Below are 17131 nucleotides of genomic sequence, written 5' to 3'. Positions count from 1 at the left end.
ATTTAATTAAATGCGAAATTCAAGACATTTTGATTTTCCAAGCTGTGCAAGGGTCAAGACTCGTGCTGTCATTGAAAAGAATGTTTTGAGAGCACTCACGCGTCATCACTTTGACGATTCGGAATATGAACCAATTTTTTCCCCAAAGACTCGTGAAAAACACCACACTAAAAAGGACTGTTTCGTCCTGGCGCACAAGCGTAAATTTGCGCACAAAGAAAGGCACACCACCATACGGAACTACGATGCTTCTGAGCGCCCTCGTGATGGAGGGCTGTTGGGTGAAGCCGCCTTCTAGCGACCCACTCGTTTCATGAGTGCGGATAAAAGACCGAGGGGCAAGGTTCCGGACTCCGCAGGCGTTTTTTGTTGATGTGCAGCTGAACAGGAGCGCAGAGAGAGAGAGAGAGAGAGAGAGAGAGAGAGGCAGAGATGTCGGCCCCCCCTTCTCCTCCTAATTCTGTCGACAATGGTGTTGCAACAGACACACCGGCTCCATACACCCTCTTAAACAGCAAGATCATGGTGGCTGCCATCATTGTCCTCTTCTTTGTGGTTTTCTTCATCTTGTTCCTTCATCTGTATGCCAAGTGGTTCTCGAGACGCTCTTCTACAGCCATGATAAGCAACAGCAGGCTCCAGAGGCTTCATTTTATAGGCCAGGAGGTGAACTCTGAAGCGGCAGCGGCTGGCTTGGATAAGTCAGCCATTGATCAGCTGCCTACATTCGTCTACAAAGCTCCCAAAGCAGAAGAAGGATTAGCTTTGCTTGAGTGTGCGGTCTGCCTTGCTGAGTTTCAAGAGAATGACAAGGGCAGGCTGCTGCCCACATGCAAGCATAGCTTCCACACAGATTGCATTGACATGTGGCTGTTTTCACACTCAACATGCCCTCTTTGCAGGACAGCGGTCATGCGTACACCGTTCTCCTCAACAAGTGAGCAGCAAGAAGGACAAGGAGAAGAACTTCAACGAGAAGCTGTGGAGGCACCCCCCTCAACACCTAATTACCCTCTATCTGTACCTTGTACAATTTGGCATGATGGAGATGCTATGCAATACCCTAGCAATGTTCTCTTCTGGGGTAATCATGCCCAGGTAATCTCTCAATTGAGCCCTTCTCAAGGCTTGGAGAACCCTACTTCTTCTACCACAAGAAATGCATCTCAAATCACAATGGAGATTCAGAGAAGGCAAGACAATCTCACCAGCCATGGCTGCCCATCTCCTAGTGACCAAGCTGGCTCTTCTCAGCCAAGCAAGTCCCCGCGTCTCCGAATGTCCATCAAGAGAATGCTAAGCAGACAATCAAGCAAAGAGAAGAGGATCTTTGGTTCTAATCAAGAGGGTGGAGACTCTCCAAAAGACACTACAACGTTGCCGGTTTGAACAAGAGCCCATGTGTTAGAGGCAGCTCTCATGCTGTATGCTACACAACATTTGTGCCAATGTATGTATGCTGTTTCGTATGGGGAGAGAAAACCTCTGCCCATGTTTGATGTGTATGGAGGGTGCCTTTTTTCTTTGGAGACATTGTTTACACACAGCAAGCAAGGGTCAAACCTTAGACATACGTGTCGACATGCCAGGACATTACCACTGATCACTGGCAAGGGTTTGCCTTCTTAACCATGCCATCATGTACATTGTATGTGGTTACCAGATTTCTACTTTCTCTGCTTCACCAGTTATGGTATTATTGTGGAAAATCATAAAGAAACGTAGGCTTGTTATTGTTGGAAAATGGATTTATGCCTTCCCCCCCCACCCCCCCCCCCCCTAGTTGGACCTTTTATAAAATGCAAATGAGTTCCAATGCATACTTTGAAAGGGGTATACACCATTTGCTAAATAGGTGAACAAGCAGCTCAAGGAAGTAATAAAAAGACTTGCTTTAGGAGGAATCAAGCACATAAACTGCTATACATGCAAAGAAAGTGCAAGAAGAACCTAGGCAAAAGCAATACAAATTGAAAAGCTTCAAACTACAACCCCAACAAGCAACTCAATGAAGAGCTTTAAAGGTTTTGAACATGAGATATTCACTCTTAATTTTGAAAAAAATTCAAAAAACTTGAATTGCACAACAAGATCTTAAAATGCCAGAAAGGAAGCACATGCCCTTGAAAAAGAAAAAGAGCAACATGATCTCTCGTATCCACTCAAAGCACTCAAACTCTTGTGGTTATAGAATGAAAACTTTACCAAAATTTTACTTTTCCTTGCAGAGTAGAATTTCAATGTGAAAAGGGGTTTAGAGATAAACACCACTAGTGTGGAGAAAATATTTATAATTGTGGAGTTTTTTGATAGTTCATAATGGTCCCAAAGATTACCCCAGGCCCTTTTCTCCTTCATATAATGCTCCTAGAAATCATGAGAATATCCTTTTCCTCTCTACTATTATTGTGGGGGTGTTCTATTTGGCCATAATACATCAACTTTATACTTGCTATTGGTGTTCTATTTGACCATACTACATAAAGTTTATACATGCCAGTGGTGTGCCAAGCAATACGGTAGATTCATAAGTCTCACTAGGACATGAAGGGCTGAAAAAATCTACAACCCATTGTCCTTGTTACATTGTCCTTGTTACATACTACTTTGGCTCGCTTAGTTTGTCAACAAAAGCTTAGCATCTAGATGGTAAATAGAAACACTTCTCTTGGAGAATATGCATCCTTGTTTTAAATTTGTGGGTAGTTAGGGAATATATATATATATATATATATATATATATATATATATATATATATATATATATATTATGTGTCTTACTCTCTGGCACCGATGATGTAGCCAAGGTAGAAGAAATAGCCAAAAAATCTATAACGCTACTCTTAGAAGAGACCTCTAGACCTCAAAGATAGTTCAAGTCTCTATCAGGGGGGGACCTCACTCCTAGAGAGATGACCTCTATGCCTCAAAGATAAGTAAAGTCACCATCAATGGAGGGGTGTTGAGATTTGAGGTGACATGTGACCTGGAAAGAAGAGTTGAGAATTATCCCACATTGATGTACAACAAGAGTGTACCTTCTCATATAAAAGGGAGCCATTTCAAACAATAAAACATGAAGCAAGCTCTCAAGTCCCTTTATAAGTACAAGTCTCAATCTTGTAACCTAATTGTGCTTGATTCTAAATTTAATTAGTTAAGTAGCTAATCATGCTAAGCCTAGGTATCATCCACCTTAGATTAGTTTAATCACCATATTAATTTAAGATTAGAACTAATCATTATAATCATGCACATGGTACCCATGATTTTAACAAATATCAACAGTAACCCAGAGGCCAATTTCAAGGCCAAGGCTCGTCTTTATCTTGTGCATGTTGATCTATGTGGAAAGATCAGTACTTTTACATTTAGAGGTTCTTCTTATTTTCTATCAATGAGATAATTATAATAGGAAGATTTGGGTGTACTTAAGGAAAAGTCTTAGACTTTAGATATTGTAAGTTGGTCACAAAAGAACACAACCATATTTCTTTTCAAATGAACTTATGCTTTGGGATACATTTAATAACTTCTTCAAATACTTGACGTACTTGATCTCTTGGGCCAGTGACATTATAGTCTATTTAACGATCAAGCAAGCCTACACTTTCTTTAACATTCATTAACATAATATTTTCATTTAATTGTTCTAAATCTAAACGTATAATAATTTTAAAAACATCGTTCCATCCAACAGCTTGAACCACCCATGGCCCAAACTAGCTTGGACTATGAAAAAAGAGACGCTCAAATTCTGTAGCCAAATTCACCCTTTCCTCAAAGAAAAGAGTACTCCTCATATGCTAAAAAAGAATGCAAGTAAGTACATACAGGATTACTATGTGCATCTGTATATAAATCAAGATTGTAGCTACTATGTGTAAATATATACAAAGATGTGCAACATATACATAGATGTGACATGTAAATAAACACATCTAAATACAAAGATCACCATGAAAATGAAAAAGCATATTGCACAAAAAACTTGAATATTTTAAAGAAGGATCCTCTTACAATGAAGAGTGTAACAAAGAAAGGACTATTTTTAGATTTGTCTATATATGTATGTATGTATGTATGTATGTAACAAAGAAAGGACTATTTTTAGATTTGTCTATATATGTATGTATGTATGTATGTATGTACGTATGTATACATATATATACATACATACATTAATCTTATAGATACAGTGAAATAAATACAACTTACTAACTTTTGTTGCACTCTCTCTCTCTCTCTCTCTCTCTCTCTCTCATGTTTGTATAAAATATGTGGCATTCTTTTTTAAATTTCTATAATTAGAATTGCATTTACAAAACTAGCTCTTTATAAAAAATACATTATAGTACACAACTTTTGTAATATGTACGTGCATTCATGTGTGCTCTACATGTGTGTGTGTGTGGGTGTGTGTGTGTGTGTCACCATATGTGTATATGTATGTAGGCACTCTCTCTCTCTCTCTCTCTCTCTCTCTCTCTCTCTCTATATATATATATATATATATATATATGATTCACATGCTCCTCATAACTACTTTATGAGTCACGATACATAAAATAGAAGTTCCCATAGGAATATTCAAAAGACATAACATGGGCATCATACATCTTGAATTTTCTCTCTATTTAAAACACATTACACTATACAACTTTTTGTAATATGTATGTGCATTCATGTGTGCTCTACATGTGTGTGTGTGGGTGGGTGTATGTGTTGCTCATCTTGAAAATAGTCTCATCTTAAACTTGCTCTCTATTTAAAATATAAAATACATTATACGTGCATCCATGTGTGCTTTACATGTATGTGTGTGGGAGTGTTTGTGGGTGTGTGTGTGTGTGTGTGTGTGTGTGTTACCATACGTGGCACTCTCTCTCTCTCTCTCTCTCTCTCTCTCTCTCTCTATGATGCACATTATATAAAAGAGAAGTTCCCATAGCTATATTCAAAAAACATAACATGGGCATCATATATCTTGAACTTGCTCTCTATTTAAAATACATTACACTATACAATTGTTTGTGATATGTACGTGCATCCATGTGTGTGTGTGTGTGTGTTGCTCATCTTGAAAATAGTCTCATATTGAACTTGCTCTCTATTTAAAATATAAAATACATTATACGTACATCCATGTGTGCTCTACATGTATGTGTGTGGGAGTGTTTGTGGGTGTGTTGCTTGTCTTGAATCTTGAAGTTGCTCTCTATTTAAAATAAAAAACTACATTATACTATACAAATTTTGTAATATATACGTGCATCCATGTGTGCTCTACATGTGTGTGGGTGTGTGGGTGTGTTGCTCATCTTGAAAATAGTCTCATCTTGAACTTGCTCTCTATTTAAAATATAAAATACATTATACATGCACCCATGTGTGCTCTACATGTATGTGTGTCACCATATGTGGCACTCTATATATAACATCTTCAACTTTCTCTCTATTTAAAATACATTACACTATATAACTTTTGTAATATGTGTGTGCATCCATGTGTGCTCTACATATGTGTGTGTGTGTGTGTGCGTGCGCGTGCGTGGGTGTGTTGCTCATCTTGAATCTTGAACTTGCTCTCTATTTATTTAAAAAAAACTACTTTATACTATACAAATTTTGTAATATGTATGTGCATCTATGTATGCTCTACATGTAAGTGTGGGACTGTTCATGGGTGTGTGTGTGTGTTTGTGGGTGTATGTGTGTGTGTCACCATATGTGTATATGTAACATGCTCTTTCATAAAATAGAACTTAACATGGGCAACACATGTGTATAAAGGTTCCCATCTTAAATCTTGAACTTGCTCTCTATTATTAAAAAAACTACATTATACTATACAATTTTTGTAATATGTATGTGCATCCATGTATGCTCTACATGTGTGTGCGGGACTGTTTATGGGTGTGTGTGTGTGTGTGTGTGTCGATGTGTGTATGTGTGTGTTTGTGGGTGTGTGTGTGTGTGTGTGTCACCAGTATATGTAACATACTTTTTCATAAAATAGAACTTAACATGGGCAACATATGTGTATAAAGGTTCTCTCTCTCTCTCTCTCTCTCTCTCTCTCTCTCTCTCTCTCAGAGTTCATCACCAAAACGACGGCCACAAATCATTGGGAGAGAGAGGAACGGAGAGAGTTCATCACCAAGGACGGCCACAAATCATTGGAGAGAGAGAGAGAGAGAGAGAGAGAGAGAGAGAGAGAGAGAGAGAGAGAGAGAGAGAGAGAGAGAGAGAGAGATCACCCAAAACCTACACACGGGCGTCAACTGAGCAACAAACGATGACTACCAACACCTGCGCACACACCAAAGGTGAGAAAAAGGGCGGTAACATGCAACACGAGAGAGAGAGAGAGAGAGAGAGAGAGAGAGAGAGAGAGAGAGAGAGCTCACCCGTGATGGATCCGCCACTGCCAAACTGTGTGAAAGAGAGAGAGAGATCACTCAAAACCTGCACAAAAAAGGCCCATCCTCATTAAAGGAGCAAAAAAGCAAGCCAGTAGGTGCCGCCACGATGGGGAGGCTACTTTGAAGATCCCGAGTGCCAGCCGCCCATGCAACGAGCACATCCAAACAGCATCTGAGAAATCCCTCGCGGGGTAACAAATCGTGTCTTTTTACCACGTACTTCCACCCATGGCTGCTCAACCTCATTCTGAACATCCACATGTACATCCATGTAAAGGAGCATCATGCTCATCTTCCACGGGCAACTGCCCATCAACGATATCCTTGGTAGTAGCAACAACTTGTTCTTTCTTAGGACATTCGGAGACAAAGTGGCCCATCTCACCACATTTGAAACAATGGCCAGCAAATGTATCCCACCTCAATTCATACATTAAAGGTTGCAGCCCAGCCATATTGACATGCAAATGTGTCGGCCTAGGTCTCCCAGTATCCCACAACATGTATAGACGATTTCGGTTTCTAGATGTCATTCGAGGCACCACCAAGACATCACCGATACCTCGCATGAGACCTGGTAAAACAAGCCAAAACATTGGTGGGAATTGTTTCACTTCAACCCAAACTGGGCAAGCCTGGTGCAACATATCTTGGTACTCTGCCATAGGTTTCCATGGAACCACATGAACCAACTGCCCATCCAAAAAGAGTGGCACCTGCTCCAAGACTACCCTACGGGCTTCCGAAGTGCGAAAAAGTATTTCATAAAAGCCTCTCGGACCATCATAAATCTCCTCAAGTGCCTCAGGCGACACCAAGTGGTCCAACCATGCTCTAAGACGAGGCAAAAACGGAATATGCCCAGTAAAGAAGAAGATAACAGCACGATCATGAAAATCTGCTAGCTATTGTAGCAATAAAGGAGCTGCAGACTCTCTACCTCTCCCTCTTTCTTCTCTCTCTCTCTCTCTCCATATTGCAATGATGAGCGAGGGGATGACTAGCAACATTAAACACGGTCTGCCCGTCTTCGCTGACCACTTGGATGCGCTCGTTGCATGGGTGGCTGGCACTTGGGCTCTTCAAAGTAGCCTCCCCATCACGGCGGCACCCATCCAAGAACTGGCTTGCTTTTCTGCTCCTTTAATGATGATGGGCCTTTTTTTGTGCAAGCTTCGGGTGATCTCTCTCTTTGTCACACAGTTTGGCAGCGGTGGCATATGTGAAAGCTTAGGACCTTCTCTATGTGTGCCGGGTGATCTCTCTCTCTCTCTCTCTTTGTGCATGTTGCAATGAGTGGGGGATGACCAGCAACGTTGAACACGATCTGCCCGTCTTCGTTGCATTTTTCAGCCGAGCAGAAGCCCCAAGTGAGAGAGAGAGAGAGAGAGAGAGAGAGAGAGAGAGAGTGAACCTTGAGCGAACGAGAGAGAGCTTACATTGATGAGCGAATGTTGTGAGACAAGGAGCCGGAGAGAGAGTTTATGTTGACGGAGAGAGAGCTTTGATAAACCTTAGTATTCTATTAATTAACCAACCTTAGCCACCTTAGCCTTGTCAATTAATTAGTGGGCACTAATTAATTGCTATGGCACTATGGCTGAATATGATCATTAAACCATTGAATAAATTTATTAGCTGTACGCCCATCAAAAAGCAACCTTGCTTCTTACATAATATAACGGGAGAACATAGTTGACTTTTGGACTATTGCCAGGTGGCGAGTTTTTTAGCCCCCTCTCCTTACCATCCAGGTGTCATGCCATCCACCAATCAAATCGTCTGCCGTTAAGAGGGACTCGCATGCCGTCCAGGAATGAAACCCTGCAACCACCAAAACCTATAGCTGCAGTCGTGCCTTCATGCAGTCGTGGTAGCAATCAAGGGGGTGCAACTGTAGCAATGAAGGGGGTGTGGCAAGTTGGTGAGGCCTCCTTCTCACAAGAGGGTGACAGTGTCATCTTCTCTGCGCATTGCCTTTGACTTCATCTGGCTTTGCATCGTCTTCTCCTTCTTCTGCTGGTCAACCAAGTGGCGAGGCCTCCTCTCTCTGTTTTTCTCTATTGTGTGCTAGGTGATCTCTCTCTCTCTCTCTCTCTCTCTCTCTCTCTCTCTCTCTCTCTCTCTCTCTCTCTCTCTCTCTCTCTCTTGCATAGTCAAGGTTTGGTTTATTGCCATTGTTGGGGCATGTTGGGGAGGTGCTTGTCTAGGGGAGCTAGAGGCAATGGCTATAAGCAAATGTTTGATATGGGAGGAGGGAGTAGTGTCTCCCATGTGTGATATGTTTCGAAGAGTACATGGGAGGAGAGAGTGCAGAACGCATAGGGGAAGGGATGACGTGTGTTCGCATTTGTGAAAGCTTAGGACCTTCTCTACTGTGTGCTGGGTGATCTCTCTCTCTCTCTCTCTCTCTCTCTCTCTCTCTCTCTCTCTCTCTCTCTCTCTCTCTCTCTCTCTCTCTTTCATGAAATGGTGTTTTATATTCTATGTTAAAAATGTAAATCAGCCACATGGCTCACACAAAACCTATGGCCCCAAAAACCCCCACAAAAGATCCTCTAAAGGATCATGACCATGCAAACCTGTTTACTAATAAGAAAGCCTCCTAGCCAAATAAGCATCCAAAATAAAAGCATCAAAGATGAGCCAGCCGAGCCGCTGTATTCCAGACAAGGAATCAAAGATGAACCCATTCTGTGTAGTACAAATATGCCAAAGTCCTGTCCATCTAAGGAAATAGAATATCACAAGGTGACTGTCCGAAGTAATGACTTGAGGACAAATCCCAAATATCCACTGATGAGCCGAAATAGTAGACCTCTCTAGTGCCTCCCAAACGCGAGAGACAAAAGACCAAATCTGACGGGCCACTGGACAACTCATGAACGGATGCATAACTGTTTCAGTGCATGTCGTGCAGAAGAAGCAAGAGGCGAATGTAATTTTACGACGGCTGAGCTGATCCCGTGTAGGTAACCCTCCCACCAACATCCTCCAAATGAAAACCTTACCTTGGTAAGGGAGTTTAGACTGCCAACCACGCATAAGAGTTTTCTGCCACCATGATTTAGACTTGTGCAATCCCCACACCTTATTAGCCTTGGCTGAAACCCAATCTTTCTTTGATACGAGCTTATGATGATAGACCTGGATAGCTGAAAGTGATATTAAGTCACCAGATTTACATAGTGCCCAATCAAGCCAAGGCTGATATGCAGATGGCCGAGGTAATGGAGTAAAAGGCTCAACTGCATGCATGATGTCAACCCATAGTGGCTGAAATGTCCGAGGAACCTTAAAGTGCTGCCGAATACGATGAAAAGAATATGGCCTGTCACGACCAGGTATCACAGCATCTCGGATTCTAACCAAGCCTAACCTGACCATGCGGTTGAGTCGTATGCGTGAAGCATCTCTGTTTGGCCAAACAATGACACGCGACTCCACAAATGTTTCCAACTGCAAAGAGTTCAAAAGTAGTCTTTCATGACCAGGATCCCACCGAGCCAATAAATAGTAGAACTTCATGCCAAGAAAGGAGAATATGCGATAAAATGTGAGATGAGCGAATACGGACAGGATGAGCCGCATTCACATTGTCCCACCATGAAGCCTGCACACGTGTCTATCCATGTGACAATCCCTCCAACTCAATCAAGTCACGAGCCATGAATACCCAAGGCTGCTCCTGCAAACACATATCCTGAAAAAGCACCCACCTACGCGCCACCATATGCAAGCGGACATCCAGTAAACCAACCCCACCCATTCTTTTGGGCGTCGTAATGTGATTCCAAGCTATCCATGTTTAACCCATAATATTTCCTTGCCTCTTCCACAGCATAAACCGAATGGGAGATTTGTGCGTCCAAGGTAGCAAAGGCAAAAAATAGGAAATCATGCTAAGCATAATAACCTGAGCTACCTTAACCCTCACGTGCATAGGCCACCCTTGAGCTTTCCAATACACAAATTTATCCGAGATCCGAGTAGAAATCCAAGCAAGAAGCGCTTGGGGGTCCACATCCACACCCACCGGATACCCAAGATGACGAACAATGTCTCCTGTATGCACCACACGGCCTTGCCACCCTAATGCCTCAAGATCAAATTTCGTGCATACAATGAGGGCTGATTTTGTTGAATTTATTTTCAACCCAGAAGCCAATGCAAAATTATTCCAAGCTTCCATTGCTCGATCTATATTGGCTTTTTCGGCCCTGAGAAACATAAAAGTGTCATCCGCAAGGGCTTGAGCAACCAATTGCTTGCCATGAGGGAGATGCAAACCAACCACTTCACCATGCAATGCCATAGCATCTAGGCGAGATAACATAGGATGAGTGGCAATGGCAAAGAAAAGAGGGCTAAGAGGACAGCCCTGTCGGAGAGAACGGTGGAGAGAAATACCATCCGAAAGTCCTCCATTGAGCATAATCCGCGTGATAGAGCCAGAGCCAAGTAAATGCACCAAATTAGCCATTTTGGGACCAAAGCCCATGGCTATCATTAACTGAGAAAGGAAAGACCAGCTGACATGATCAAAAGCTTTTTCAAGATCCAGCTGCATCGTCACAATCTCTTGCTTCTTTGCCTTGGCATAATCCACTCCAATTTGAACATTAAGAATATTATGCAAAATATTCCTGCCATGCACAAATCCATATTGATATGGATGAATAAGAGTCGGAAGCACCTTCTGCAAGCGATTGGCAAAAATCTTTGTAAAGATCTTATACATAATACCCATAAGTGAGATCGGGCGCCATTAAGCCAAAGAAGTAGGCAAAGGGACTTTGGGCAACAAACGAAGTATGTCCAACTTCCAATCGGCAGGCATATATCCCTCATCCCAAACCCTTTGACAAATAAGCGTCAAAGGCTCTGCAAGTTGATCAGCATATTTTCAGAAAAAATCATTTGTCAAACCATCCCAACCAGGGCTCTTTCCCATGGGAAGTTTGGAGAGAACAGCTTCCACTTCCCCTTGAGTAATAGGAGCATGCTGAACTGCCACATCAGGGTCAACTTGATATCGTACTTCAGCAAACAATGACTCCCTTGTAGCCAGGACAGCCGGCGAGAAATCCTCTCGAGGGGCAAGCAAATCTTCATAAAACCTGATGCAATGCAATGCTGAATAACCTCAGAAGGTTGAGTAACAAGGTTGCCTTAGGCATCCATCAGCCTAACAATATTCTCACGCATATGTTTTTGATGCAACTTATCATAGAAGCGATGAGATTGATAGTTAGCATCCCGCAAAGCATCAAGACGTGCCAGTAGTTTAAAGCGAACATATTGTGCTTCCTGCACCCTAGATAGCTCCTTTTTCAGCCATTCTATGGCATCCACAACTTCAGCATCCATAGAGTCAGTAAACATGAACGCCTGCAAGCCCTTTAAAAGCGACTCAAGAAGAGCCACATGTTGTTTTTGTATAGAGGCATTAGCAAGACCATAATGCCGCGCTAATTTCCAAGTGTTGTTAAGGAACGCTGGCCAAGCATGATAATCAGCCATGGACACTCTTGTGGAGAAATGTCGTATCAACTGACGCATATAAACATCAAAAACTTCATGCTCCAAAAAAGTGTGATTTAAGCGCAAAGGCAAGCATCCCAACAAGCCTTTATATGCATCCACAGGATGATAGACCATTTCAAACACAAGCGACCAATGATCCGAGAAAACCTGTTGTTGCTGATCAACCATCATAGTAAGAACCTCTCGTAAAAAGAGATCTTGATGTAAAATATACATCCTATCCAATCTAGCATAAGTGCCCTAAAACTGTTGTGAGGCATAAGTGTAACCCCTGTCACCTGGATGCAACCAAGACCACATGTCTTGTTTTAGCGACCTTGCTGCAAAAGCTTCCCACGCCATTCTCTTTTGGCCATCCATTACAGAATGAGGCGATGTGGCTTGCTCCCTGGAGACACACATATTAAAGTCTCCCATCACAAAGCCAAGATGAGAGATTGAAAGAGCACATAAGTCATTCCACAGAAAACGGCGTGCACGAGCATTATTTGGAGCATACACCCCTAACAACCATAAAGACGTATCATCCCAAACAATTTGTATCACTAGAAATCTTCCATGAACATCTTGAATCACAAGAGAAGGCTGAAACTGTGAATGAACAGCAAACATAAAACCTGACTGCGAAGCAGGATGTCCGCTGTAGAAAACATGAAACCCCTTATATACATAGGCTTTGCCAGCCAACTTATGCTGCTTATGTTCAACTGCACACAAAACATCCCATCATGACAAAAAGTTGTACGCCAAAGCCTGAACTGCTTTTGGCACGAAGAAATACCCTTTACATTCCATTGTACAATTTTCATAAGCCTTCCCAGAAAAGGAATCAACAAGGCCGTGTACTAGGCCCAGGACAATCTGCCAAATCACGAACCTTTTGAAGCATTACATTTTTAGACATGGTATTTGTGATCTCAGACTGCCCTTGGAGTTCATGAGAACGTGCCGAAGGGTAATGACCATCCCGTGGCGAGATGACCTCACCCTTCGAACCAAACACGAGGCAATTGTTGTTGTGCTTCTTTTGTTACTTCTAATAGGATAGCGTTCTACTCTATCCACCCCAAGAGCCCCTGTACGCTGAGAAAGTTGGCCTCCCGGCCTCTCAATCCTGGTCTGTTGGCTAGGCACCTGAACCCAAAGGGCGACAAGCATATGTATGTAAGGGCCCCTGATGAGTACGCAAAGGCCCCCCGTAGAAGATTCAAGAATGTTGCATGTCGGTGAAGAGTGGGAAGCATCAAGAAGAACAAAATTTTAAAAAAAAACCCCAAAAAAAGCACGTGTCAGCAATAAAAACCCTTTGGAGCCATTTAATTATGCTAAGGTTTGGTCCTCTCACTAATTAATTAAGCAAAGAAATATTTTGGTCCTATATTCAGAGTGACCCTCTAAAAATAAGGTAAATTGCTAAGGGTGACCTAGCCTATTAAAAATCATCCTTGAGGGTATCAAATGTATTTTTTTTATGTAGGTTAGAGAATGGGGGATTTGTTATAGGTATTCTTCTTGGTTGTAGGTTCTTTTTTTAAATAGATATATATATAATATTATCACTGAAGGATCTTTACAAAAAAGTTCATAGAGGCCCTAGGCTAAAGGCTAGATAATTTACATTGCAATTGAGCATCTTACATAAGAACCTAGTATGTACAAGGGTCTGCTAATCAGCAGATCAATTGATCCTAGTATGCAGAGAGTATATTGCCTAGAATATGTCAACATTATTTAGCCTATTAACATAATATATGGACCAGCACAAATGACTACATTTATAGATAAGCTTAATCACATCTAGACCAGTATTCCCTCCTTTCTGAAAGACAATACTATTCCTAGATACCCATATCTCCCATAAGCAACCAAATCTAATAATGTTAAATAGCAGACTGATGACATCCTCAACATTAACCCCCCTTGCAAGAACCCAATCCCCCCAAAGACCCTGAACTCCTAGGGACTTGGCAACCCATTTCCCAATTCTAATCCAAGTTCCCCTAATGGTAGGGCATTCCCAGAAATCATGCCTCCCATCCTCCAAGGCTGTTCTACACCTGGGGTGTCAGGATCTTTGCCACACAAGAGACTCAAAGTACCACAAGTGCTCACATAAATCAAGAATTATTAATCAACTCTATACAAATAAAAGATTCAAACGTATTAAGCATGGATATGAAAATAAACATAGACTTGAAAACAGAACTTAGATGACATCACCATCAACAAAGGGTTTGGTTAAATCTTCTCCTCATGCGTGCTGGCTCCTTTCACGACATGAGAATTTTAATCATGTATTACCAAAATAGCCCTTGAGCCAACGTGAAGCTTTTGCCAAAAATAGGGCTCTTTACTTTTTACAAAAACGACCAATCCTTGTGTAGAGGATGTTCAGAGTGAAGTCCTAGTTCACACGCAATACACCCGTGCACATCGGTGTACATAAATATTCGAGTACAAATAAATGGCACGTTGTCGTGCCATGGCACGTCTATGATGTGAAACCGTGCATGTGAGTTCATCAAATACACATCCAGATGCATGGGGTTAAGTGCCATGACGAATCATTATATGATGCCTGAGTATATATGTTCATATTGTAGATAAGGTTCAATAAGATGAGCTGAGGCTGAGCCATGTTTTGAAGCCTTTGACAGTGTGGTGTGAATTGTGGAGGATTTTTTTTATGCTTATGGAGAATTTTGGAGCTAGCAGATATCTTATGCCTTGATAGGACTGGATTTTGCTTGTGACATTAGCACTGAGACAGAGAACCTAATGGTGCATATTGGTCGGGATCTTGATCGTATGCTTTAAATGGCAAAATCATATGCACAATAAGGATGCTAAATGGAGCTAAGGCGTGAGAAAAACCTTTAGAAAGGTTATGGTGTAAAGGTGAAAAGGAGTTGATTATATATATATATATATATATGGTCAACACTCCATAACAATGGAAAAAAAAAGGGAAATAATAGGTGCATTGAGGACTTTAACCTTAATGCTAAGGTTATGTTTTATAACCTTAGTGCTAAGGTTAACAAAACATTGGGGGTTTTCTAGAAAGAGCGCAGCTTTTTTAATGGTATGTACAGCTGGCAGAAGGTGGCGGGTAGGGGCACCGAGATCGCCGCGGGAAAGAGGAAAAACGACCGGAAAGAGACGGCGATGACAGAGTGAAGGGGATTTTTCGCAGAGTTAAGAGAACAGCGTCGTTGGCGACCAGTAAATTTCATGGGAAGAGCTTATTTTCTGTGTACTGCTTTTAGGTGCTAGAAATGATGGGAAAGTTGAGTGCTATTCAATGATGTGCTTCTGGAAAATTCAAGCTCACAGTCAGCAGCAGAGGGCTCTGTTCCGCCATTTCTTCCTCCTCCGTGTACCGGCGCTGAAGCGGCTATTATGGATTAATAAAAACAAAGAAAAAATCGACGTGTTCACTCTTCGCTTATTTCAGATAAGCTTAAATTAAAATTTACTTTGTTACTTTAGAAAAAGGGCATGGCAAATAAGCCCTTAAAGGTTTTGGAATATATGGGCAAAGGTTGATGAACAAGATATAAATTTTGGAAGAACTGAAGTTTGTAAAATCACGGAAGATGGCCTTGTGACTGCTTGACTGAGTTTTGGAAATTATGTACATGAAATAGCTATGCCGTATTCTATCTTTTGCTTGTGAAATGTTAGAATATTAAGGCAGGTTTTCAGGTGAAAAAGAGCATCATGATTTAATGGTTTTGAGGGCACTGGATGTAATGGATGTAGCTGGCCACATGTATATTGGAAAAATTAGAAAGCTTTGTTATGCTCACATGTGAATGGTTCAAAGGATTTCATGCAATTCTGTGCAATCATCTGGATGATTTCAAGGATGTATTGAGGGGAGTTGACACATGTATTTGTTATTGGAAATAACGATGTTCAATACTCCTTGGGAAAATTTGTGCGTGAAATTCCTTGTCGGATTTGACATTCACTCTCACAGCTAGAAGTTTCGTACTTTCCTGGCTGTACCGCACACGTCACGACAGCTTTTTGGTGAACCCGACGTGAAACTGCTGGGGTGAGAGTGTGGTGAAACATACAGGGAAGCTATGGCTGAGAATTCTGAGGGCCAGGGGGTTCATTTTGACCCTGGAGTTATGCAGATGTTCCAAATGTTTTCCATGTACATGCAACAGCAACAAGCTGCTGAGAGGGGACAGATTTCCACGACCAAAGCCTTACAATCAATTGTGAAAAAGGTGGATCAATTTGATGGGAAGGACATTACAAAGTATCTGCGCAATTATATAAAGGAGATGGAGCTAAACAGGGTGACCGAGGAGGATATGGTTCGAAGTTTCGAGTTGGTATGCGTTCCTGAAATAAGAGAGCGCATAAAAGGATTGCAGACAGCACAGGGTGGCAGAAATTGGGAAGAATTCAAGCTTGCTTTAAAAGATGAATACTTCATGGAGGATTCTGAGCGAGTGACTAAACGAACTTTTTTGGAATGGGTCACAAAACCTAAAATGGGAATTTCTGCCACAGAATTGCTAAGGGAGTTTGAGAAGCGTTATGCCCAGTTGTCAAGAATAGAGCGTGCAACTTTGGACAGAGAAAAGACAGAGCTCTTCTTGCAAGCAGCTGGGAAAGATCTCCAGGAGAAATTGGAAATCCTCCTTGAGGATAAAAATACAGAGCAAGGATTAAAGAGTGATTGGAATGATGTTGAGGATGCAGTCACTATGTTAGCAAAGCGGCAGCGGAGGAGGGATAAAATGGTGATGGGCTTTGTAACCCCCATAGCTGCTGTTACCCCTGAGAATTTATCCAAGCCAGCTGCCACAATTCCTAAGATAGATGGGCCGATAGATGAGCTTATCAAGGGTATGCGTGATTTAAAATTGAAGATGTCCAGGATCGAAGAAAAAGGTCTACCATTGGGGCAGGCTTCTATGCAAAGGCCTCAAAGCAAAGAAGGGTTTACATATAGATGCATATGGTGTGATGACCCAGAGCATGCAAAGAAGGATTGTACCAGCTATAAAGAAGCTCTTAAAAATCAACTTGTGTTCTTTAAAGATGGGAAAATCCATCTTACAGAGACTGGTCTTCCGCTGAGTACAAACTTTGGGAAAGGAGGGATGAAAAAGCTGGTAGAGGATATGGCTGCT

General features: G+C 41.7%; 1 protein-coding gene across 1 annotated transcript; it reads left to right on the top strand.

Annotated features, from left to right (window-relative positions):
- The first annotated feature begins 245 nt into the window (after positions 1-245).
- Positions 246-1744, top strand: LOC147634965 (RING-H2 finger protein ATL60-like). The gene has a single exon (XM_086803449.1). The coding sequence runs from the start codon at positions 433-435 to the stop codon at positions 1387-1389; it is 957 nt and encodes a 318-aa protein (XP_086659575.1). The 5' UTR covers positions 246-432; the 3' UTR covers positions 1390-1744.
- The last annotated feature ends 15387 nt before the right edge of the window (positions 1745-17131 follow it).

The sequence above is a fragment of the Cibotium barometz genome, chromosome 10 (assembly GCF_041138505.1).
Source record: "Cibotium barometz isolate CiBa-2024 chromosome 10, ASM4113850v1, whole genome shotgun sequence".
Taxonomy (NCBI): domain Eukaryota; kingdom Viridiplantae; phylum Streptophyta; class Polypodiopsida; order Cyatheales; family Cibotiaceae; genus Cibotium; species Cibotium barometz.
The sequence above is the reverse complement of the archived record's forward strand: the minus strand, read 5'-3'. Positions and strand labels throughout refer to the sequence as shown.